This window comes from Poecilia latipinna, unplaced genomic scaffold (assembly GCF_001443285.1).
Source record: "Poecilia latipinna isolate Pla-1442-1.1 unplaced genomic scaffold, P_latipinna-1.0 Scaffold77, whole genome shotgun sequence".
In the NCBI taxonomy this organism is placed as follows: Eukaryota; Metazoa; Chordata; class Actinopteri; order Cyprinodontiformes; family Poeciliidae; genus Poecilia; species Poecilia latipinna.
The window spans coordinates 193,136-217,206 of NW_015112693.1; the positions used below are offsets into that span (position 1 = coordinate 193,136).

General features: G+C 39.7%; 4 protein-coding genes across 9 annotated transcripts in view; 3 read left to right on the forward strand and 1 right to left on the reverse strand.

The window, feature by feature from the left end:
- dnhd1 (dynein heavy chain domain 1) overlaps positions 1 to 8,256 on the forward strand; it is a 37,559-nt gene extending 29,303 nt beyond the window's left edge. Inside the window, exons 36-44 of the mRNA XM_015017810.1 lie at positions 400 to 578; positions 1,567 to 2,559; positions 4,016 to 4,184; positions 4,970 to 5,044; positions 5,212 to 5,434; positions 5,513 to 5,604; positions 5,678 to 5,827; positions 6,643 to 7,259; positions 7,658 to 8,256. Of these exons, the coding sequence (XP_014873296.1) occupies positions 400 to 578; positions 1,567 to 2,559; positions 4,016 to 4,184; positions 4,970 to 5,044; positions 5,212 to 5,434; positions 5,513 to 5,604; positions 5,678 to 5,827; positions 6,643 to 7,259; positions 7,658 to 8,074 (2,915 nt within the window). The 3' untranslated portion in view covers positions 8,075 to 8,256. The remainder of the gene's footprint in view (positions 1 to 399; positions 579 to 1,566; positions 2,560 to 4,015; positions 4,185 to 4,969; positions 5,045 to 5,211; positions 5,435 to 5,512; positions 5,605 to 5,677; positions 5,828 to 6,642; positions 7,260 to 7,657) is intronic.
- fam20cl (family with sequence similarity 20 member C, like) overlaps positions 1 to 10,655 on the forward strand; it is a 65,142-nt gene extending 54,487 nt beyond the window's left edge. For both annotated transcript variants that reach the window (XM_015017829.1, XM_015017822.1), the window contains exons 9-11: positions 8,457 to 8,538; positions 8,653 to 8,712; positions 9,556 to 10,655. In XM_015017829.1, coding sequence (XP_014873315.1) covers positions 8,457 to 8,538; positions 8,653 to 8,712; positions 9,556 to 9,808 — 395 coding nt within the window. In that variant the 3' untranslated portion in view covers positions 9,809 to 10,655. The remainder of the gene's footprint in view (positions 1 to 8,456; positions 8,539 to 8,652; positions 8,713 to 9,555) is intronic.
- Positions 10,656 to 10,712: 57 nt separating this feature from the next.
- On the forward strand, positions 10,713 to 22,901 carry baiap2l2b (BAR/IMD domain containing adaptor protein 2 like 2b). Of its 4 annotated transcripts, none has more exons than XM_015017848.1 (15): positions 10,714 to 11,585; positions 11,726 to 11,790; positions 11,882 to 11,957; positions 13,002 to 13,088; positions 14,412 to 14,473; positions 14,654 to 14,725; positions 15,249 to 15,338; positions 15,437 to 15,568; positions 17,929 to 18,033; positions 19,061 to 19,163; positions 19,301 to 19,508; positions 20,116 to 20,181; positions 20,578 to 20,875; positions 20,966 to 21,009; positions 21,948 to 22,901. In XM_015017848.1, exons 2-15 carry the CDS (start codon positions 11,737 to 11,739, stop codon positions 22,021 to 22,023), a joined length of 1,473 nt encoding a protein of 490 aa, XP_014873334.1. In that variant the 5' UTR covers positions 10,714 to 11,585; positions 11,726 to 11,736; the 3' UTR covers positions 22,024 to 22,901. The 4 variants fall into 4 exon arrangements, with proteins under 4 accessions (XP_014873355.1, XP_014873334.1, XP_014873345.1 ...); XM_015017859.1 differs by having other exon boundaries at positions 10,714 to 11,363; XM_015017869.1 differs by having other exon boundaries at positions 10,713 to 11,790; positions 20,581 to 20,875.
- Positions 22,902 to 22,970: 69 nt separating this feature from the next.
- LOC106936714 (parvalbumin-7-like) overlaps positions 22,971 to 24,071 on the reverse strand; it is a 43,106-nt gene continuing 42,005 nt past the window's right edge. For both annotated transcript variants that reach the window (XM_015017895.1, XM_015017901.1), the window contains exon 5: positions 22,971 to 23,185. In XM_015017895.1, coding sequence (XP_014873381.1) covers positions 23,160 to 23,185 — 26 coding nt within the window. In that variant the 3' untranslated portion in view covers positions 22,971 to 23,159. The remainder of the gene's footprint in view (positions 23,186 to 24,071) is intronic.

A 24,071-nucleotide genomic window follows, 5' to 3' on the forward strand; every position in this document is an offset into this window, starting at 1 on the left:
CCACAGTTTGGGAACCTATGTCTTAATGTATCATGAAATTAATTGATTAATTGATTATTGTGAACACCTTCCTTACATTAATATTAGACTAAGTGTGAAGACATTTGTTTTGATGGGTGGCTTTTATTCATGTCCTAACATGTAATAAATTCCATCTCTGGAGCTGTTTCACATTTTATCAGGTAAGATCAAAACATGAAAACGCTCAAGGCGTGCGAGTACTTTTACATAGAGCTATTTTTATAAACATGGCTGAATTTTGAAGGGATGATAAGGTTATAAGGACATCTACAACCCGACATGGATGCTGAGCAGGAAACAGGTTGACTTTGTGGTGATGACCTCTTCCTGCGCATTTAAAAGTAATAACTCAAGGTTTCGTTTACTCCCGTTCCCCAGGGATCGATCCGTCCATCTTGGCTCAAGTGCTTGTGGTTGACCTTTCTCTGAGCTCAGAAGAGATCCGGGAGCTGCTGCTGACACAGCTGCTGGAGTCTGATTGCAAAGTGCTGCTGATGCAACACACGCGATTCCAGAATTACAATCAGTTCCTGCAGGAGAAACTGGTCTCAGCCGAGGTGACTTAGGCAGACTCTTTGTTTCTGTGTGTTTCTGTTGTGTTGGCTTATTGAAAATTGTACAAATTTAGTCTAGGAAGTTATTTATTTAGAGGTCAAGCTTTAATCAAGGTTAAAGTAGAGATGCACCAATCTGACACTAATATCTGTATCGGTCCCAAAATTGAAAAATGTATCTATGCTTTGTCAGGGTTTCCCTCAGAGAACTTGCTAAGCCCGTTGGCCAGGGTGCCGAGGCGGTCCACCAGGGGGGCAACATGTAAAGGCGCCGGCTGTGTGATTGGTCCGCTCTGCCAGCTTTAAATGTATCAATTATAAAACTCTCTTTTAGGAATACATCTGCTCCGCCAGTGAAACGCTCAGAGCAAAAGAGACGCTTTCAATCTGGCTTACAAAAAAATATATATATAATTTTCCTAAAAACAAAAACGAGCAACGCTTAGCCTGGCGGGGGGGCTAATAAAGCATGGCGGGCCGCCAGGCTTATAATACACTGGGGGAAACCCTGGTTTGTGCTCTGAGTGACATCATGATTTATTATTTATTTGAGTTTATTTTTTACATATTTGACCAAGATAGTTAACCTATTGGTTTTGTCAGTTTCACTTTGTCATTTATTTCACATTTGCTGTTCTACTCCTAAGTGCACTGACTGAATAAATTAAAGTTGTGTTGCTTTTACATGTTTGACCAAGTTTGGAAGGTATTGGTGTGTTTAGGTGTGCTGAACTGGTGCAGTTAGCAAATGTGTAATTCAGTACATCTCTGTTTAAAGTAATTTGTTTTAAACTAATTCAGCACTGATTTTCTGTATCGGATCAGTATCGGCCTATACTAAACCTCATATATCTGGGTTGAAAGTGAAAACCGTGGATCAGTGCACCCCTAGTTTAAAGACTGCCATTGTGCAAAACAATCATGTTAAATACTGATGAATTGTTATTCTGTTACGTTGTATTTGTACTTAATGTTCTAATTCTTCTCCTAGGAAGGACTGATAGACTACATTTTACAGAGTAATTGCGCGCTGTTCAAAGATCATAATTTTCTGCCTCGTTTGGATGTCTATGAAGAAGAAATGGAGTCTTTGCACGATGAGAAGAATAAGTTAAGAGAAGAGCTGGACTACCAGGAGTCCCTGTTGGCCGACCCTCGTCTGTTAATGAATCTGGGCGCCGCCCTCTACCAGACCGTCCAGTCTGTGTCCCGTCTTTCTCCTGCATATTACTTTTCCCTGCAAAAATTCCGGAAAGTGATGCAAGAGGCTTTCAACGAAAAGATCAGGCCATTAACATCCTTTCCAACTGGGAAAGTGGGAACGATCATGCTACCAGAGGTTATGAACATGATGGCGCACCACCTGCTGCACAACTACAGACCACGTCTGTTCAGGAGACACTTTGCTGTTTTGAAACTGTTGGTGTCTCTGGAAATACTCCAGCACAACCAGCTTTGCACTCAGGTAGAGAAGGTGATCTTCCTCAGGGGTATCAAAGACATTGCAGACAGAGATGCTGAAGTAAAATTCTTAGACCTACCCAGCTGGATACCTTCAAATGTTCACTCAGAGCTAATCTTGTTGGAGAAGATTCCCTGTTTCAACAAGCTAATTGATTCGCTCCGCATTGCTCCCACACAGTGGCAGGAATATCTGTGCTTCACTTCTTCTACTATAGTAGGGAACGTTCCGCGTTGCTCTCACTCTCACCTTTCGCTGCTGCAGAGGGCTATCCTGTGGAAAACCATCCGCACCAACTGCCTAAAGAAACTAGGGGACGCTATGAACGCCTGCTTGCTTTTACTGTCTTCAAAAACGGCAGCAGCTCCAACCTCTGGGGACCCAGATGTTCTCTCAGAATATTTGACAAGATTCAACGCACCCATCATCTTTACACTGCCAAGCACAGAAGGAGATATGAAGATAAGCATCGATCCTCTTGATTTCATACGTCGGTTGGCCCACAAAGATGGAAAAAAAGGGGTGAGCTGTGTATTTAATTAGTTAACTATTTTATCAGTTAATTATTTCAGTTTCTTATTTGCATAAATTAAATTCCTTTGGATAAAAAATATTCCCCTTGAACAAAGGCTGGACAATGAATCAATAACAATACAAGTGTCAATAGATACATGATCGTTATCAGTTGGTATAATTTTCAATAATTTCATTGAATTCTGATCCAGAACCGCACAGCATTCTGGGAGATGTAGGCAAGCAGGATAAAGGCTTGGAAAGTGGAAAGAAATAGAAAAGGTTGCATCACTAATTTGACAGTGTTTTAAAGTTTAAAAACAAAAAAAAACGTATCAATAATTATCTATATCGACTGATCTAGAGCTCTTACATCATGATACGTTTTCCAGCCATGTTGTCCTGCCTGGCGTTGAACTTTTTCACATTATTTACACTAAAACAACAATGTTATATGCTTAATTATGAGAGACCAACACAAAGCAGCACATAACTGTGCAGTAGAAGTGAAACTGTACATGTACATCTTTTGTTGCAGTTGCAGTAGCTGATCTATTGGTTTTTGTCACTATTAGCATTTCACAACTAGAGGCTAATATTCTTTTGTCAATTGTTCTTTGCAAACATGATCACTGAACTAAGAACAACTGGAATCAACAGCTGATTGGGCCTTTTAAGAACAAGTGGATATGCTTTGATTGAAGATATTCCATTGTAGTTCTGGCTTAAAACTTCAGTGTGTACCTTTAAAAAAATACATATTTCTACGTCTTTGTTGTCACTTTACGGTATGAGACAGATAATCTGAGAAAAAAAGTGAGCTCCTCTCCTTTCTCCCAGTGCTAACAACCAATCGGAAGCAGGAGGCAGGTTTTAGGACTGTTAGTCATGGTCTTGTACGTGCACAATATCTTTCTGCTATGCTATAGCTTCTTCCTGGTTGCACAGTTTGTCATGAACGCTAAGGCTAGTTAGCACGGCCACTGATGATGGCAGATAACCAGTTTTTCTGGGGCGGTAATTGATTCTCTGCCACTAGCACATTGAGCAGTGCATACACAAAATGATTGACAGTGCTAAAACCCTCCTCCTGGTTCTTATTGGTTGTTTGCAACCAGGAGCGGTACATTTCTTTAGACGGCAATAGCAGCACTGGGAGGAGGTGGAGGAGCTCGATCATTTCACAGATTACCCGTCTCATATAATACCGTCACAACATGGTGACAGTGTTGACAGTGATATAATGTAAAAACGTTATATCCTGCAGCATGTGTCCTGTTTTCCTTCATGAGTTGCTCTGTATCATTTCAAATCCCAATACGTTGGATCAAAATGTATGGCTTAATGTGACAAATGTGAAACAAGTTGAAGGGCTGTGTGAATACTTTTGCAATGCACGGTGAGTTCTTCATTAAAAAAGTTCTAATTTCTTCCATTTATTTCTTTCACATCTGTTTTGGCCCAGGTGAGAGTAATTGCATTTGGGGGACCGTGTGATAAAGAAGAGATCCTTTTAATGTTGGACAAAGCCAGCAGTGAGGGCCACTGGCTGGTCTTCAACAACTGTCACCTGTTGGACAAGTGGGACAGCGAGGTGGTGGTGCGCCTCAGACAGCTGACCCCTTCCCTCAGAGGTAAGGTCGTTCAGCCGTTTCAGCAGCAGTCCATTTTATCCCCCACTGATTACAATAATTGCTCTCCCTTTCTTTCTTCTTTTACTTTTTGTTTTCAGATAGTGACATTTCCATTTCTTATGGTAAATGAAATAAATACAGACTTGTAGGAATGACTTCAGTAAAAAAAAACAAAAGAAAAACAGCCTTCATTAATTAGCACATGACAATCTTTTTCTTCTCTTTTTTGTTTGTAAGAATATAAATGATACAAAAGCCAGAGATATGAACCATAACTGGTGTCGCATTATGTGGAACTATAGATCAACAGTACCATAGATTGAGTCCATGAATCTTGGTAATAAAGTGGAAACTAGAATCCAGGGGCGTCTTTAATGTTTTATTATTGTTCATTTCACACAAACCTTCCAAATTATTGATGGCAAAAAACTCTAAATAAATGTTCTCAGTATGTTTTACGACATTTAGCAAATAGAAATAACTTAGGTAATTCTAAACCAATAAATTTGGTCTGATTTAACTTCAGACAGTGAGGAAAACGTGTGTATGCGTGTTTTTATTCGGTATTTGTAAATATATACTTTCAACTGTATTGTTTGGAAAATAATTTTATCTTAAAATTGACTGTGAAGGTTATTTCTTCCATTGTGTGAATATCTGCCATCTGAGCTTATTTCTATTTCTTTCTGTTCTATTGTAAATTCAGAACATATTTAATTGATATTGTGGCTAGTTCCTCTGTTAATCCGTCTGTTTTTCTATCCACATGCTTCCATAACTTCCAGAGGACACTCTCCTGGTTCATCCGTGCTTTCGGTTGTGGTTTGTAAATCGAGAAGATGCAGCCAAATTTCTACCAGGTATAGTTTATATTTGTTTAATGATGGTCTGTTTATTTATGAATATAGTACAGTATCTGCCATTCAAAACAATTCTTCTCTATAACCATCCATGGCACTTGGCCTTATGACGACAGCTATGTCGTCATAAGGAGTGCAGTTTTATTTACATTTTATTTTGTTCACAGTCCCAGTGAGAGTGGGGGCCCTACCGCTGTGCTTTGACTCCCCCTCGAATCTGAAAGAGGAGCTGAGTGTTTCCTTCAGGCAGGTTTTCTCAGTCAGTCAGCATCAGTCGTGGTCACATGATGCAGATGACATGAAGGTGCTTCTCCGCTGTGCCATTTTTCACTCAGTTCTAATGCAAAGGCAGACCTATAAATATTTGAGCTTTGGAAGAACCTATCACTGGTAAGTAACAACATCGTAATGAAAACGGCAAATTTTCTCAGTTCTGAATGTGCAGTTTTTTTAATACCTTTCATAAAGGTGTCAAGAGGACCTCATTGCTTTATTAGATGCATATATTTACTTCACCGGTCGGTGCCATGACAAATGGAACGTTTTACGCTACATAGCAAGTAAGGCGTGGAAGAATACAGCGGTCTCTCTAGTTCAGAGCCCGCTTTAACCGCGTGTTGCTTGTATTTGCAGCCGCTGTTGTTCACGGCTGCCACATAATAGACTCTGCAGATTCAGAGCTGGTGGAGAGTATCGCCAAGTGTTGCTTCACTATAGAGCCGTCCCTTTCAGGCAACGGACCGTGCATCCTTTCAGAAATGATCAAGGGCTGCTCCCATTATGGTAACTATGCAACCTTATTGAGATGCCGTTAATAGACTTTAAATATTTTAATATTCTTTCACCGTTGAGCAAAAGTATTTTCAGTCTTTCGAAATTGTACACATTTTGTTTTGTTACATCCATGTAGTTTATCGCTGCGTTTTGTGATTTTACGTGATTGACCACAGCGTGTGAAACGAAAGGTTAGCGAAACGTGTTTTTGGATGTGTTTTTTATACACTTTGTGCACAATTATTAGGCAAGTGAGTATTTTGACCAAATTAATTTTGTGCATATTTTTTTGCTACAACTTGGATAAACAAGTTGTATCAAGTTGCACCAATATGAAAATAATTTCTATCAATAACATAATTACAAAATGGCAAAATCAGGCAAAAGAAACAATTTTCCAAATTGATTTCTTTCAATATGCAAAACCTGCAGGTGTGTGTCAAGGTGAAGTTTTGGTTAACATAAGCTTCTTCTTTCATTGAAGTTACTGAGAGTGGGTAGAGAATCCAGAAATTTTACTGAAGTAAGAGCATCGATACTTCATCATGTAATTACTCAAGCAAAAGTAAACAGTGCAGCATTGTAAAAATACTCCTATAATTTCCCTAAAGACATGAAGGTTTGTGGCTGTAAAGTGACAAAACAATTTCAAGCGGCTATATTACTTTTGCAAAGCCCTCTCTGTATAAAGCATTATAAATGAGCACAGCTCAAATGTTAAGAGTCTACTTAAATAACTTAGACAAGAAGTAAACATGTCAAAACTATTGTACTTCTGGAAATATGCTCAGCATTAACACAATGTTATTGTCTTCCTTTCATAGATCTACCAAGCCTGCTTCATGTTTTGGATCGACGTTTTCTGGATTTAGCCATCAGCGACCTGGTGATGCTCGGCTTCAGTGCCGATGTGGCCCCCGAAGTTGACAAAATCAATAGCCACAATCTAAATGTATTCCTTCAGGACTCCCAATCACCGTTGGGAACAAGGAGGAGCCTCAGCCCTACTCAGGATCTGACTGCCAACCTGCCAACGGACATAGCAGAAAAGAGACTCAAAGATCTGAAGAATTACCTCACACGCAAGAAAGACAGCAGATTTAAAGAAGAGGCTGCCGCTTTCCGCAATCCCGTCCGTGACTTCCTCCAGGCCGAATGGGATGATCTCATTGATTTGGTGTCCGTGCACCTCTCACAGCTCCAGCAGTCTGACCAGTACACTGCGTTCTCTGCCTCCCTGTTGAAGTTGACCGACTTGTCTCGGTTGGAGGAGAGGGCAAAGCTGCTCAGTGCTTATCTTGGCTACGACGGCGCCTCACATCCACCAGATGCTTATCGACTGGCAGCTTTCAGAAAGCCCAGAGGCTTTCTGCTGGCGTTGATGCGAGAGGCTGCTCTGGAAAATTACAAATATGTCAGCGATATAATACTACATTTTCAGGTTGAGGATAAAGGTTTCAGATGTAGTGCAGGATTTTTAAAGTGAGTTTCTTGTCTTTAAAGTACTGCCACACTTTCAGGTTATTAATTCTGAACACTTCAACGTAGGATGATGTCCACACTTTATTCATTACTTATTTTACAATTTTTTTCCTAAGTTTTTAACTGTAAAAGATACAGTTAAGTGTCACAAGTTACTGTATATGTCACATTAAAGCTGCAGTGTGTAACTTCTATATAAAGAAAAGTGTTTTCCATATTTGTTAAAACTGTCACTAGAAACCCTCACCTCTCAACAGAACCTCACTTCAAAAATTCTGATCTCCTGCTTCAATAAATACAATGGATTTACACCCAGGTGACTCATCGCCGTAACGTTTGTTGTTTTTGCCTCCTCAGGTTCTGCCTGAGGGCACGTTCCCCGTCTTGCTTCGTGCGGACGCCGTGCGTCTGTGTGGCTTGCAGCTGATAGGGGCGTCGTGGGACCCAGAGACAGGAGCCCTGCAGGAAGCCGTCTCCCCTCTGCCGTGCGCGATGCCGTTTCTCAGTGTCAAGGCTCAAGTCAGGAGCAGAAGAACTGCAATAGATACCTTGTCTTGTAAAAGTTCATTTTTAACAGATGCAGGCAATCTTCAAGCCACGCCGACTGCCTCGCATTTGCCAGTCTACTACTGTCCCATCTATGTGAGCGAGGTGGGAGAGAGCGGGACCTGGGAACTGAGCGATGTTAACATAATCACTAAAGTTCCTCTTTGTGCCAAGCTCAATCCTGCTTTGTGTAGCTTGAGAAGGGTGAGATTAGTGAGCACACTCTGACTCTTCTGAGCCGCTGTGACTTCTGTCCCAGAGTGAGGTCGCCTAACGTCTGCTTTATCGTGATGGGATTCATCCTTTTAACTTAATGTGAAGTGTCAAAATCTACGGTTATGTAGATTTCCTTCAACTTTGTAACGTTTTAAAAGGAGGGTTTAATTAAAGTTTTTTTGTTAAAACTGGGAGTTTCTCGTTGTTTTGTTGAGTTTTCTTTAATTCCTCTACAGCAAATGATTGAAAGGTGCATGAGTAAATAAGTAGATATTTAAAAGAATCACCAAAAAGCTGTTTTTTTTTTTCTTAAACAGGAGAACATTATATGAAAAACAATGTATATCCATTTTGTAAAATGAGAAAGATGGAACACATCTTTCTTCTTTCCTAGGTAACCTGGACAGGCATCATTATGAAACCTTCGAGAAGTTTGGCAACAATACTTTCCTGCTGCATCTCGACAATGGGAGAGCGTGAGTATTTTACAGGTTTTTATGCACTTTTTAGCAGTTTTTTTTTTTTTTTTTTTTTTTTTGCCAGAAACATTTTTATTCACATTTGCTACTTTTATTTTGTTGTGGATTCAGATTTGGGCGTTACTCAAAAGATGAACCTTCGATTCTAGCCCCACTACGACAGTGCTGCAGGTATGACAAGAAAAGAGAGAAAATGATTATATCTTTTAAGTTTGTCCAAATTGGGGGAGCGGGGGTGTGGGGTGGGGGGTATTATATAAACTCAACTTTTTCCAGCAATCTCCAAGCCGTGCTCCCGCCTCACTCCCCCACTCAGCTCCATCAGACTAGTGGCAATTAGCAAACACCTGGTGGGACTGTACAACTGCTGAGCTCCATAGGAACTACTTTTTAGTGCAGGGCTCCTAAAAACATTGTAAAAAGCTTTATGGAGGCCTTCTGTGGTGACGACTTCCTGGAGGCGGAGTGTCAGAAAGAGCAGAAGCTGCTTAAAGAGAAAGAAGCCCAATTTTGGGGCGTTAAATTGCAACGTCAGATTATATATACAGCATTTTCATATCAGTTCATGGTAAAATAGTTACATGATGGCTCTATGTGCTTGGAAAATACATAATACAGCCCTTTGAATAAAATTTTCTTGTCAAAATCCAATTAAAAATTTGTGGCAAGACTTGAAAAGTGCCGTTTACACACACTCTCCATCTGACCTACCTGAGCTTAGGCTGTTTTTTTATGGAAGAAGAATAGGCAACAATGTCGGTCTCTAGATGTGTAAAAATGCGAGTTGCAGAGAGTTCATGCCACACCTTTCGTTTTTTTTAAATTTCCGATCAATCTTAAAAGCCATGTATTTTCCTGCAACTCTACAATTATGCATCCAATCACATCTAAACTCATTAAAGTCTTTGTCACACAATAAAATTGAAAGGGTGTAAACACTGTGGAACATTAAATATCTGGTTTGTTTTCGCTCTCCTCTCCTCTCATTTGTCCCTTTGGTTGTGCCGTTCTCAGAATCCGCCGCTCCACTTGGCTGCGCCTCCGTCTCCTGTCTCTGCCTCAGTACCACATTAGTGACGTCATGAGGGCGTCGCTGTCGCAGGACCCGCTTCACAAGGTGGCCCCGCTGCTGTCCGAGCCTCACCTCGCCGCTCTGAGTCGACGTTTGAAAACCGTGCTGGAGACTGTAAGTCGTTGCCAAGAGCAACATAAAGACGACCCGGGGGCCGAAGATGTCATCTACGACGACCTCGCAGATGTGAAATAAGAGAATGAAAAAATTATAAGGACACAACCCATATTATTTCCAAACATAAAGTCAGGATTACAGTTTGCAATTCCCGCAGTTGCAGTAACATATATACATAATCCATGGACAGAACACAAAAATGCTTTTATGATCAGTATTTGTCGCACCTTTTGCCATAAAGCCACTATAATACGGTAGAACTGGAAGTAACAGTCTGGTTTGTAGGTTGCAAAATACTGCCACATACTGAAGTCACACAACACCCCTGAGATTTGATCACTCTGTCAGCGGCGCCTCTGTTATTGTTTGGAAACTCTGACAAGTGCAATGTGCAATCTGACAAGTCTGGACCTCCAGCGTCAATGTGCCAACTCATCAAACTTTCATATTGTGGATAGCACTCTGCTGTCTGCTTCCTCTGTCCACCGATTGTTTTTTTTATTGCTATGTTGTGGTTCAGTATTGAAAATACAGCTTTCCTGCACAGAAAGGCTGGATTTCACCTTTCAGCCGTACTTTCTCAACGAGTTAGTGGGTTTTGTTCTTATGAGTCTTTGTCTTGTACATTTTGTGTTGTTAAGATGAGATTTATGTTTTAAAATAATGACTATTTAAACGGGGGCTGATATTCCTTCCATGACTTGTTCGTTTTCAGTACATTTCATTTAGGTTTTATCATGTTAATTTGTGTGCTGTCCTCAGAAAAAAGACCTAAATATTTTGATGTTTGCCTGCCTGATGTATTTTGTCAGTATTTATTACCATTAGATTTATTTAGGATTATGATGTTTTCTTAATGCCTGAAGGAAATGTTCTAATATGTGTTAAATAATTGAAACACATTAAAAGGGGATGTCAAATTGTTCTATTTGCTCTCTAGTTTGTGTTATTTACATAAAATATCAAATATTTAGTATAAGCAGGAGAAAATAAAGACATTATGAAAGATGTTATTTTTATAGCACATGGTGAGCATTTAAAAGTTCCACTTTGTCTGAATTAATTGCTAGAATGTTACTATTACAACAGTATCCACGGCAACATCACATCTGAAGTTTCTTTTTTCATCTAAGTCTGATTTGATTGTTATTTTAATTATTGCAAAGGACTGCTGTGGTGCAAGATTTGCTGACTAATGCTATTTTTAAAATCCGCTTGTGAGCAACAAAGTTTCCCGTCTGGAAGAACTCTTTTTCTGCTTTTTATGAACCCCAAGAAGCCAAATTTCAAGGATATCGGTTGATACTGTGAAGAGAAATTAAAGGGGTTGTCATGACGATACTGCTTAATCACAGTCAAAATCTTTAGCATAATTATGCAATTTTATTTCTGCTTGTATGTTATTGAATGATTATGTTTTTCATAATCATACAGTAGTGAAGACAGAAAACATAAGTTGCTTAAATTAAGTTTTCTTAAATTTTGCAAACCACTGATCTGTTTTTGGCGAATTCAAGCTAATTTCAGGTTACAATAGAGGAAAAATCTTAGCAAGGAACTGTTTGAGTGACTCGTTTTCTGCCTCCTCGTCGTGTCGGTGGCTGGTTCCGCTCCACTGCAGGTCGTCCCTCAGGTGAGTGGATTCATATGTCATAGAGCGCTCTCCTCTCCTCTCAGGTCTCAGTTTAATATTTCATCCAGTCATATGGCTGCCACCTCCTCCCTTTTCTCCTCTCCACACATGCTTGCTCTCTCTTTCCATGAAAACAGGCTCCCAGTTAAGAAGCTCACTGCTGAATGACTAAAGAAGGGACAGAAAAAAGTGCTGCCAGCTTTTAGCCAGCAGAGAAAACAGGTGTAACTCCAGTGACTTTCTCTGTAGACGTCTAGAAAGGGCCTTCAGATACTTTTTTTTTTTTAGAAACTTGAATGGGAGTGCAGACTTTTTACAGCTGACAGTATTTTTGGTGTTTTTCTGTTCTTCCATACCTAAAGAATCGGTCACTATGTCGGGAGTGAGCAGTGATCAATTGCACAAATCAACTTTGAGTGTCTACTCGGTAAGTTTATGATTTTTTTTTTTTCCCTTGTGAAATAACAGCTAAGTATTGTTCTGTCTTTCTGGTTCATAACTATATCTCTTTGTTGTAGAGCCTGATGGAGCATTTCAACCCGGGTCTTCAGAAGCTTGTTGCTCTTGGAAACAGCTATGTTAAAGCTTTTCAAGGTCAGTGAGTTGATCAGTGCTGGCATGGAAATAAATATGTGTCTTTGTTTTGGTGATGCTTTACTCTAAATTTCCAGTTTCGTGAAAACAAAACTTAAAAAAAAAGTAGAAATTCATGATAAAATACAGAGTTAATCACATTTTACACAAACTAGTCACATAAGTTAGAGAACCAAGCAGGGAGAAAATTGGCTGGCTGGCCTTTGTTTTAAATATTATCCAATAGCAGAAGGCTGCTGATAGTTATTATTTTATTTATTTATTTTTTCATATCAGGGCCCATCCTCTCATGTTTCATTGAAATTAACTGATCAGATTAAAGATCTGAGCTACAATTAACATAAAACAGACTTTATTTGAATTAATTTAGAAATATTAAATAATAAAATCAAATTATGGGCAAAAATTTAGCATTTTATTTTTAAAATTTCTCCTAATACTTCAAAGAAACTTAAGAAACAAGTAAATCAGCTGATATGCAGTGCTTAAGTCTATGGATAAGAATGAGTTTGTTTTGGGGTCAAATGAAACCAAAAGACCCTCAGACAAATTCAACAAATGGATTCTCTACAGGTTAGATCTAATATGCATTAAAAAGAAAAAGAGATTTTAAAATGTTAACTCGTGCTTGGTGCAGGATTTTAACCTAATTCTGCACCAGAATTGATCTCAACATGCTAGTTTAGATTTAATTTCATGGCCTTCCTTTAATCTGGATCGTAAGTGAAACACAGGTAACTGGGAGAGCGGCATGCATTGTTAATGTGCCTCTCTTCCTCCTCTTGAAACAAGAACAGGCCTTCAGTCGCGGCGGAGTGTTGTAATACAAAACCCTCTGGCACGAGTCTATTCCTAGACCAGGAGCACGGATCAGGTGTCGGCACTTCAGGGTGTATTTTCCTAATGAGTAAGAGCAGGGCTGCCAGGTGACCCAATAAAAAAAAACAAAAAAAAAAACGTGTGTGAAGTTACAGAAAAGCCGATATGTCTGTCTGTAATGTTTCATGTGTGAAATGTTTGCTTCACTGTGTGTCTTTTTTGCAGCCTTGTCCGGTTGCAGTGAGGCCTACTTCAGCGCTCTGGCTAAGATGGGTGACCAGGCACTGCACACGCTTTCCTCTCATTCTCTTGGTGAGACAGTTGTCTGTTTTAACTTGTAATGAATGAATTGATGTACTTTAACATAATGCATCACATTTATTCCCACGAAGTTGCACTATGGTAACGACGCCGCGCTCCATTACAGTAGTTTTATTAGTGACGGTTGTTTTGTTACTTCTTTGTTTGTATTGATTGCTTAAAGGTTAGCGCAGCATGACAAATGTTGTTCTGCTTTCTAAGGTCAGTTAGAGGACCACAGTCACCACACACCCTATGGCGTCCTTTGAATTATAGATAAAGACAGTTGTTCAGTTACACTCGGTTTAGTAACTTAAGCACAATCTATAAAAGCAGAGAAACCTTGACTATAAATGCTTTGGGAACTTGGCATTGTGTCGACATCATATATTGAGTCTTTACATACAGACAAAATGAAAACCACAAACTTCAATTTGTTTTATTGTAACTAATGAACTAAAATTACTCCTGGATATCCAACATTACAAAGGTGTGTTTGTACTCAGCTTCCCTGAATAAATAATTTGTAGAACCACCAATTTTATTTATTTATTGCAATAATAGCTTCAAGTTTTGGGGGTTTGTATTCTTTAACATTTTGCACATGTGGATACTAAAATTTTTGTGCCTTCCTGTTTGCTAAATTTGTCAGGCTCAGTCAGATTGGATTGGTCAGAGTGTCACCAAACAGCAGTTTAGAGTAAAGCAAGTGTCCTTCAATCACAGTCATCATTTCTAATTTGTTGTCCTGCATTTAGTATTATTATTATAAAAAAAAAAAAAAACGAATTACATATACAGATTTTTTTATTTGTCAAACCTACATGCCCATTCAGTAAATTAGGATATTATTTAGAAGTCCATTTATTGCAGGAACTTTATCACTAAGTGAACAACATTGTATAGATTTCATTGAGATTTAATGACACAAAGGTGAAATTTGTCTATCAACTAGAAGAAAGTGATTTGTTGTTATATTTATAGGTGTCACAGTAAATGTTGCTGACTACAAATCCATGCAAAACATTTTAGAGAAAAAAAAAAGACATTTGATGTTGAGTGACAAAATAAGTGCAAAGCATATAAATACATCCATAGATCACCGTTAGAGTACTGAGATCCTAATGAAGAAACATTTTTGCTGATAATAATTCACAAAAAATGACATGTCAATGTTTGTTATGTTGGAAATATGAATTCAACATTTATATTTTTTCTAACTTGGATAAAAAAAAATCTTAAAAATCTAAGCAGACCTTAAAAAGGGTCATAGCATTAAAATAATCAATCTTTAACACACATATTTAGGATATTTTCTGTTATTCTTTTAAACAGGCGACGTCCTGGTCCAGATATCAGAAACACAGCGAAGGCTCACTGCAGAGATGGAAGGGTTGGTGAGTACATTTCCCATCAAAATAATAAAAAAAAAAAACCTTAATCTTGAAAGTGTCTGCAGAATTCGGTAATTCAACACATTTTTGAAAATACTGAAAAACAAACTCCTGAAGGTTTACCAAACCTTTGTAAGCATGGCTGACGTAGATTGAGCAGCGCCGCTTTTCTTCCTGCATCAGTTTCAGTGGTTCCAGATAGAGGTGCTGCAAGCCATGGAGAAGAACGTCAAATTGGACAAGGAGTACATGGAGGTGAGTCCGCTAGGCCGTACTGGACGGGACAACATTTTAAAATGAGGAACTGTCACTAGAAATGTTTTTGCAAGAGTTAGTGTTTAAATTGACACGAAATAAATAGTTTGGTCAAGATCAAGTTTATCTAGACGGTATGTAGGGGACCACCAGATTCAGCAGCAGGTTTTCTGTAAATGTGTGATAAATGTTATATCCAGCACAAATCACTGGAGTTGAACGAACCCAAAAAAGTAACAGAACCACCATCAAATTTTTGTTTATGATCAAGTTCCAAAAAGACAAGTAAAAGAATGGCAGAACTGGCTTTCCGCTGTTGGTTTGTCATTCACTGCATTCTGCCAGCCTCTTAATGAGGGAAAGGTTTTTACAGAAATGTTGATTACATTTGGAAAACTTGCGACGTGCAGCCTCACTGGGATTAATGACAGCCAAGAGGAGCTAATCAACACGAGCATGAGCATCACTCATTAGACTGCCATCAGGCAGATTCAGGAGAGTTTAACTGTTCAACTTGCTGCAGGGCAGCCGCAGAGTGTATGAGATGGAGGTGAGAAACCAGGCCGAAACTCTGGAAAAACAGCTTAGAAGAGGAACCTTCAGAGACTCTCTGGTACGTCTGTGATGCGCAGAGACGGTGCCAAAGCGAAACCTCTGCGCCACTTTTTGTATCAAAATATTTTACTACGAGTCTTTTTTTTTTTTTTTTAGGAGAACAGTGAATACATGGTTTACCTCAGGCAGAGCCACCAGGAGATCTTGAAGGAGGAGGAACGAAGGTATCGCTTTCTGGCAGAGAAGCACTGCGGCCTCACTCAGTCCCTGCTGTTTCTCATAAACAAGGTATATATGCTCTTTCAAGTCCCGCTCAGTATGCTGCAGGTTTATTTCAAGTGTGCAGTAAATACATTTCATGTGTTTTTATTCATAGTTTATTGTTTTCATTTGTTTAGATTTATGTGTCATTTATACTGCTGCAAACATAACCATGCTTCAGAATTTAAGACCTCGACTTTACACCCCACATTTCACGCATATTTGAGACACTGGGGACTTTGAAAAACACAATTTAACTTGTAAAGCACTTTGAACTGCCTTGTTTCTGAAATTTGCTGTACAAATAAGTTTGACCTGATCAAGCAAATCATTTCATTCCAGATGTGTATTTCCTCACACCCACTATTTAACATTCGTACGGTGAAATCTGATACACACAAGCATTTAGATGTTTAGAGATGCTCTCTATCTTGGGCTGCAGTTTCCACTAAACACATGTTGTATTAGTTAGGATGCTACTTTTCAGTGACATTGTTGTTATAAATGTATATGTTGTTTCTGCTGTGGTTTCTTGGTTCCCTGTTTCCTTTCTCTCTTTCTGCTGGTGTAGATAGAAGCAGATTCCTATGGATCTTTCTTGTATTCTCTTTATCCTTCTTCCTCTTCTATAGTCCTGTCTTCCTCTCTCCCTTTTAACATTTTGCCCCACCTGTGTTCCTTTCTTTTTTCTCTTCTCCCCTTTCTTTTCCACCACCGTGTCTATTGCTTTTGGATTAAACCTGAACAAATTTCTAGTTAAGTTTTATAATGAAGGGCGTCACTTAAATCACCTGCAAGACTAAGACTAGACCAAGACGAGACATTGAGCGTTGACCATTGGCATTGATCCTTTGGAAAAAGGAGGAGTTCCTTGTGATTGAATGTCAGTTGTTACCGGGGGTGACAGTGGAGGTAGTGATGTGAGTTGTGGTGGTTGTGCCACTGCTGTAGTAACTTGCTGTGCTGAGGCTGTCAGTGCAGTACAGTGTGCTGGACTTGGGGCGATGGTTCATGTCAGCGTAGAGTCTAATTTTTGCCTTTGCTATGTGTTCTGATTGTATGGCCACTATTGTTCCCCAAGACATGGGACAGGGTCAGTGTCTTTGTGTGTATCTCATATTATCTCTGTAGTCCTGTGTGGAGCAGAGTGATACTCGTGGAGAAATGTGTTCAGCATGGATACTTTGACTATCTGATACTCAAACTGCATTTTCCAGATTACTCATAAAAGGCTCGGCTGTTGAAGTTGATTGAGGCCATAAAGGCGCTGTGTTTCTGTGTTTGCAGCTCATGTGTGTTAGGAATTTAGAGACCTGACCACTGCTGAAAGGAGGTGCGTTGTATGTGTTGAGGACTCTGAGAATCCCAAGCATTAAGAATATCTTGCTTCAGCTAATTGGTATTAGCTGAAGCAGATCTGACAACCTCCACTATGGGACAATGGATGTACTCTTCCATGATCACTGGCCAGTCGGGAGTGGGTCGTAGAAACCTGCTCTGACCATGTGAGTTTCATCTCTCTACGAATGGGCATGGCTACTGTGTCTCTCACCATTCTTTCCGAGTTTTTAAAGGATGAATCCTAGGCCAACTGGGGATTGAGGTGTGGTTATTTGCCTGGATCAAAATACAACATGATCTTCTTGCTGGTCAAACTGTCCTTAAATGCCTGCAGTTCTCTTGCGTGGGCCCCTGTGCCATGGTATGTCTTTATTAGTCAGGTCATGGAGCCGTGCAAAGTCTTTGATAAAACATGAGCAAAATATTGCCATACCAAGCAGTCCTCTCACCTCTGTGGGAATGATCGGAGCACTCGCTTCCTTTATGGGGTTTGCAGATATGTCCTCAGCCTGAAAAATGAATCCAAAGAATTCCCGGCTGAACTTGTGTTCGTTCAGGTTACGGCCTTTCTCTTTGAGTCTAAGAAGAACTGCTGTTGCTTTGGTATCATGTTCTATTTGGGTTCATCAGGGCCCATGAGGCTTCTGGCACCGTATCTATTTTACCCCTTCTGTGTTCATTCAATAGCATGACAGAAAATGTTTTATTGAGACAGAAACCCTGTTGGTAATGTGTATGTTTTTAAATTTATTGATTCTGATCCCTATTTTGCCAGTCAAGCGTGTTTGAGAGATTTTGCTGCAGCCTCAGTACTGCTGCTTTCATCCTGCCTTCCTGCAACTTCTTAATCCAGCTAACACATTGATTTTTCTTTTTTTTTTTTTCTGTTCCAGCCTTGTAATATCATGTTAATTGCTTGCTTATCTAATAAAACCCCACTCTCAATGTGCAAATTTCAAATTTACTGATGCTTATGCACTAATCTTGTTTCACCCTTATTATTTTTGTGATTTAATGAGGCGCTCGATTCCCCCGTCTGCTTTCAGACCGGCGGATCCCTCCAGCAAAAGGCAGATGGATGGAAAGAGAAAGTGAACGAGACCAAGGGGTCCAGATCACGCACTCCAACTCAAGTAGATCAGGAGGTGCAGGTGCTAACACCGTTATTGTTTTTTAATGTCAGTTATTTTTTTATTGACCACAGTTAATACTGCTTTGATAAATAAGTCTCCTAAGATAGATAGATAGAGAGATAGATAGATAGATAGATAGATAGATAGATAGATAGATAGATAGATAGATAGATAGATAGATAGATAGATAGATAGATAGATAGATAGATAGAACAATTGCTAGCTTAATACTTAGGAAAGTTGCTCGTCAGATAATAAGCTAGTAGCACGATTAGCAGGATTATTAAGCCTATTAACTCACTGAACTCACAACAATGTATTATTATTTGCATTCATTGGATGTTTCACTTGTTGTTTAAAAATACATTTTTCACTGTGTACATATGTAACCACGACAACTTAACCGTAACATTAAGCTAGCAGCAGGAATGACAATAATGTTTTTTTCTAAGCAGAGCTGCTGACACACATGTCGTCTGTACGTGATATATCCATGTATAGACAGATGGATGTTTCACATTTATAGAAGGTGGAAACATGAAGGACTGGAATTAAAATTTCTTGATAATCAAGTAAATGTCACAGCTGCCTTTGATTTTGTTAAATGTTTCTTACTGTGAAAGTATGTCAGGGAATTCAGCAGGTACTCTCACAGATGAAGAGACCGTGGTATGGACTAAATTATATCATCACTTTGTAAAATAGTTCGGTATTAAAGTGAACACAATCTCCAAAGGTCACTTTCCCTAACATCATGGATCAAATTCAGCTCATGTAATTTACATAAAAGCCTTTTAACTGAATCTAAAGGTCCTGAAAAGAGAGGGTTGAAAAAAGTAAAGCAGTTTTTCAAAGGTAGCCTAGATTTATTTTTTTTATTTTTTGCTTGGTACATGTTCCCTAACTAAATCCTGCACCCACACTACATTTAACTTCTATGAACTTATCTCTAAAATACAATCTGATTTTTTCCTGATTACCTATAAACCCCCTGCATGGACCCAGAGTTCGTCTCATTTATAATCTGTTTGGTTTATGTGCAAAGCTGCGAGGCTCGGTCAGCTCTCTGCTGCAGACAGTGGCCAGGGATGAGGATATGTCCTGGGCTAGGCGGGAGCAGTTGGCACTGGGAAGAGTGCCATCTAGAGGTAACAGAGGGAGCTACTGTTGCATCTTAGTGTGCATTATTAATGGATGACATTTCAACCCAGAAAAGTAACAAAAATCCTTCAAGGCTTTTTGTTTCCTAACTTTATGATTTCATCCCTGTGTTCACTTTCTCCAGCACCGTCTCCCCTTCCCAGTCGCTCTCGCTCCAGTTCAGTGGGGGAGTCTCTGGGTTTGGGAGGAGGAAGGCCCATGAGAGCCCTGGTCTCTCACCCCTCCTCATCCAACCCAAAGCTTTTGCCTTTTAACAGAGGAGAGACTGTCATCGTGCTGGTCCAGGAGCCGCGAAACGGCTGGCTGTACGGACGCGCAGACAGCAGCCTGCGGTGAGCTGGGTCATTATTGATCCGTGTGCCGACAGACGCATCCAGAAGTGACAGACTGATTATAGTTCATCCTCATGTTCATTGAATTAACCTGTTTTGTACAAGGATATGGAGACAAGGTGGCTGTTCACCTTTTGACTCATTCTTGTGTTTGACAGTGAAACAATGTTTCTTCAAACCTCAATGCACAATGTAGAGGCATTAATTTCTATTGAATGCATCCTGACTTATCATTGATATGCACACAATTCATTTTCCACAAAAGCTTAATTAAATATCTTAACAGGGCCTTGAAAGTATTCACATGCACATTAAACTCTGATTAAGCTGCAATCTGACAATCTGCACAAGGACTAGAATATCGCTGGTCATAGATGCTCTTCCTGTAAGAAGCACAAAACTAGTAGATAAATACCCCAAAACACGTGGAGCTGTAATTACAGCAGAGCATAATTATGCAAATAAGGGAGCTGAGTGGAAATGTGCCCAAAATGCATCAGATTTAGGACTGTGAAAAAAACTGAAAAAAATGTAAAAAAAATAAAAACAAACAAACATACATTTTGCTCCCCTTTTGCCTGATCTGTTTTGTTTGGTGTCTCCTCAGTCAGGGCTGGTTTCCTGCTGCTTATGTGGCTCCAGCTGAAGATTTCTCCAACACTTTATCAACCAGGTGGGAACTTTGTCTCTCAGCGATCCTCATCTTTATGCATTTTTTTTAATTCCACTGTCAAATACTTTCTCCTTCTCCTCATCTTTATTCAGTTATATGTGTAAATGTGTATAATGTGGGACATGATTAGATAAGACAATTGTGGGTAGGATTTAATGAGCTTTGCCTTCGTCCTAGTCCTTGATGTAAAAGGTTTGTTGTTTTATGTTTAATTATTATTATTACACACTTTTTTGTTTTCTAATAGTTTTACATTTACTCTGACATTTTACTTGTTTGAAATAAATAAAAATGTAATTTCCTTCCATTCTCACCTTTCTCGTATTCCTTCTCTCCGAGGAAAAAGTTCAACTATATATAATATTTCCTTTTCCACACATGCTTCCTTTAATGCAGCAGCGTTTCTGTCAGGAGTCACAGCATGAACAACCTTCTGGACACTGACGCTCACACCGAACAGCAGGAGGTCAAGGGTTACGGCGACATCCCGCCGCCGGCGACACCCAGCCGCAGGGCGTCGGTGGACGTCCGGCCGGTTTCCCCGGCGCCCGACAGGCGGACGGAACCAGCGATGGAGACAAAACCTCCACCTCCGCCTCCGCAGCAGAGTTTGAACCTCAGAAGAAGCTCTGTGGACGTTCGATCCGTCTCCCCCATCCCAGACATTAAGGGGGACGTGGCAGCTGATGTTCAGGTACTGTGGTTTTAGTTACATTGTCTGTTTTGTACAAATGAACTGTTCTATTCTTACTCTGTTTTTTTGTTTGTTTGTTTTTTATACTAGGCGTTGTCTCCACATGGGCAGCCTGATAACCCTTTGTTTCCAAGGTAAATTTATATCTGAAAGCAAAACCTACACCAGAAAACATTTGGTATTGGGGGATTTTCTGGGTTTCTTTTGTTTTGGAAACAAAAGATATGAATATATGAATGTAGTTCAATATTCGCTCCTCTGATCAGAGTAAAAGCTTTTTGTGTCCCCAACAAAGCTTGTGGCAAACTGCAAGTGGAGTTTCTTATTCCATACAAACTAGTTCCTTTATTTCTCTTCACATTTGCAACAGTGACCTGTCATTTTAGTAGTAACTTAACCTGAACATTTACAACTATTGACTCAAATAGTTCAGTAAAACAGTTCTGTAAAACACTTTGATTTTGTGGTATTTCCAGCTACTGTAAACCCAAATTAGTAATCCTCTCTAAAGCAGCACACAGCAAGTGATTGCACTGGAAGGTGTAGTTTGTAAAAAAAAATCTAAAACCAAAACAATCTAACTCTGTTTCCATAAATTCTTGTGTCCAGGCTAATGCATTACTTAAGAACTCAAGGTTTAAAAACTAGAGATTGTGAGTAAAATTAACTCAACCATCAGTAATCGTTACTCATGTTTATCAGTGTTTACTTCTCATGTTTTAATTGAATTGTTAATTAAAGCAAATACTCGTTTTGAGTAGTTTACAGTTGGTCTCCACCTTCCGCAAAACAACGAAAATATCGGCATCGATAGCTCAACTCGTGCAAAAGAAGGTTTGTGTTTACAGTGCGTTCTCAGCCCTAATCCTGACGGATCATTTCAGACTTTGGGTTGCAGCAGGTCGAACAGCGCGGCCTCCCGAATCAGAATCCGCCTGCCCCTCGTGTTTGGATCGTCGTGGTGTGGATTTCCTTACCTGGATCGTGTGGACGTGTTTGAATACCTCGCCAGCAGGAGCCAGCTGAGCGCGTGCGGTGTTGTGTAACATTTTCCATCACGCTCTCGTTTCAGGGGCACAAACCCGTTCGCCACGGTGAAGCTTCGTCCGACGACGACCAACGACAGATCCGCTCCTCGGATCCACTGACCGGCCGTCACTAGCGCGAGCGGAGGTCTGTTTCTCAAAGTCTGACGTCGGGTCATGAAGGCAGCAATGTGAAAGCCCTGAACTCTGATGGACAGAGAAATGCTTTGCACGGTGTAGAAAATGCAAAGCGAAGCTGTGTTTTCTGAATTATTTAAACCACAAACCGGAGAAGCTGCTCTGGTCTCTGTTTAGTAATTAAGAGGTTATGTTGTTTTGTTTTTGTCTCCTGTAGTACAGATGTAAGAGGGACATTTAGACTTACTGTTGTCTAAAAGTACAGTTTTTTTTCTCATTAAATGGGAGAATATTGCTTGCTGTTTTTTTATTCCCTCTGCCTCACAGTCAACATACTGCATCTAAAATTTGTATTAGTTTGTTAAATCACTTACAACCAAAACAAAATAAACTGAATTCCCCGTCTTTTCAAAAGTTTTTAGCTGCTTGCTTTTTTTTTTTTTTGACAGTTATCTTTTATGAGCACCAACAAGTGAAGACACGGTATCTCAAATGTTTTTTTATTATCATTTTGACTTCTTTCTTCACAATTCTCCTTACATACGATTCTTTTTTCTTTTTTTTAACCACATCATCTGATCAGAGTTTGGAAGTGAGGAGGAGGAGATGGAGGAAGGGACAGAGGAGAGAAGAGGAAGGTCAGGGAGGGTGGAGGAGGAAGAGCAGTGGGAAGAAAGTGATCTGATGCACAAACAGCCAGAAATAAAACCAGCGAAGAAGACAGAATGCACAAGAAGTTGAGCTTAAAGGATGTCTTGAACATCTACACCACCTACAGCACTATCACCACCCTTTTCATACCACAAACTATCCTCATTTGTCGTAAGTAATGATTCCTAAATCTGTACAGCATTTTTAGTTAGTCAAATATATATATATATATGTATTAAAAAAAAGATGTTGAAGGTGACACTGGTGCGCTGCCGGTGTGATTCTTTTCGGTGTGACTCCCAGGCAGCCCGTCACTGTTAGCGCTTCGAAGAGAACGGGCCTGGCCCGACTCCATAAGAGGGGTCCGGAGGGAGGCAGGAAGGGTGTGGAGGAGGGCGTTTACAAATGAGGGAACGAAGAGACAGAGGAAGAAGAACGGGGGCAGGGGGGATTTCAGACATCCCCCCCTTTTACTCATGCACCAAGGCCTCAAACTCTGAAAATGCAGAGAAAGACAAGAAATGGGTCACCTGCACCGCTGCCTTGGTGTACCAACACAACTCACTGCAGATCATGAATAAATGATTCCTATACGTAGCACCACGGCACTGAAATCACACCTGAGAGTGATAAGTAGGGTTTTCTAAAAGAGTTTTTAGACTGTATGGAGCTTATATTAATCCAGATGAAAGATGGCGGCAGCACTTTTCCATTGCTTACAAGATAAAACAGATTCAGATGTGGAAATGTTTTATAAAATATCAATGAGGCGGAAGCTAGACACCATTTACCAATCGTTTTTATTACATTATTGCTGTTTCCTAAGCATAACAGGTTATAATTTAACAGTAGCATGGATATTTGTTGATTTTCTTTGTTGAATAAAAGCAGTTGGATCAACTTATCTTACTTATCTGCCTTAATAAGTGGAACTATGGCATTTACTCAACGATATCATATTGTAAGAACATCATGCCAGCCCATGCTTTGTTCAACTATATTTAAAACCACCACACAGCTTTGCAGCTTTAATTTTTATCAAGCTAAATGCTTCATAGTCCTTTTAAACTGAAGTGCCAAATAAGTGAAAACCAAAGAATCATAGAAAAATACTTTGTAGTGGGAGAAAAGGAATTCAGTGAAAGGTTCTTGACATAAACAATTTTGAAACAATTTGATTAACAATGAATTGCTTTGATTTTCGTACTCCGGTTGTGCAGTTTTGTGTTTGCTTAGCTAGTGCTAACTAATGTGCAAACATGAGTGTCTTTAAATAAACAAAACTCCAGCATAAACTTTGTGTTTCACACAGTAGCCCCTGTAACTGGATCACTGGGCTTCTGCAGAGATGTCAAAACAATCAAAACGTTTAGCATATATAT

What these genes read in the sequence shown, in the direction of transcription:
- baiap2l2b (XM_015017839.1), top strand. Translation starts at nt 11,737, where the DNA reads ATGTCGGGAGTGAGCAGTGATCAATTGCACAAATCAACTTTGAGTGTC. An exon ending in AAGTAGATCAGGAGGTGCAG is followed by an intron (nt 18,034 to 19,060) that starts GTGCTAACACCG and finishes TTATGTGCAAAG; the next exon opens with CTGCGAGGCTCGGTCAGCTC. An exon ending in GGGAAGAGTGCCATCTAGAG is followed by an intron (nt 19,164 to 19,300) that starts GTAACAGAGGGA and finishes CACTTTCTCCAG; the next exon opens with CACCGTCTCCCCTTCCCAGT.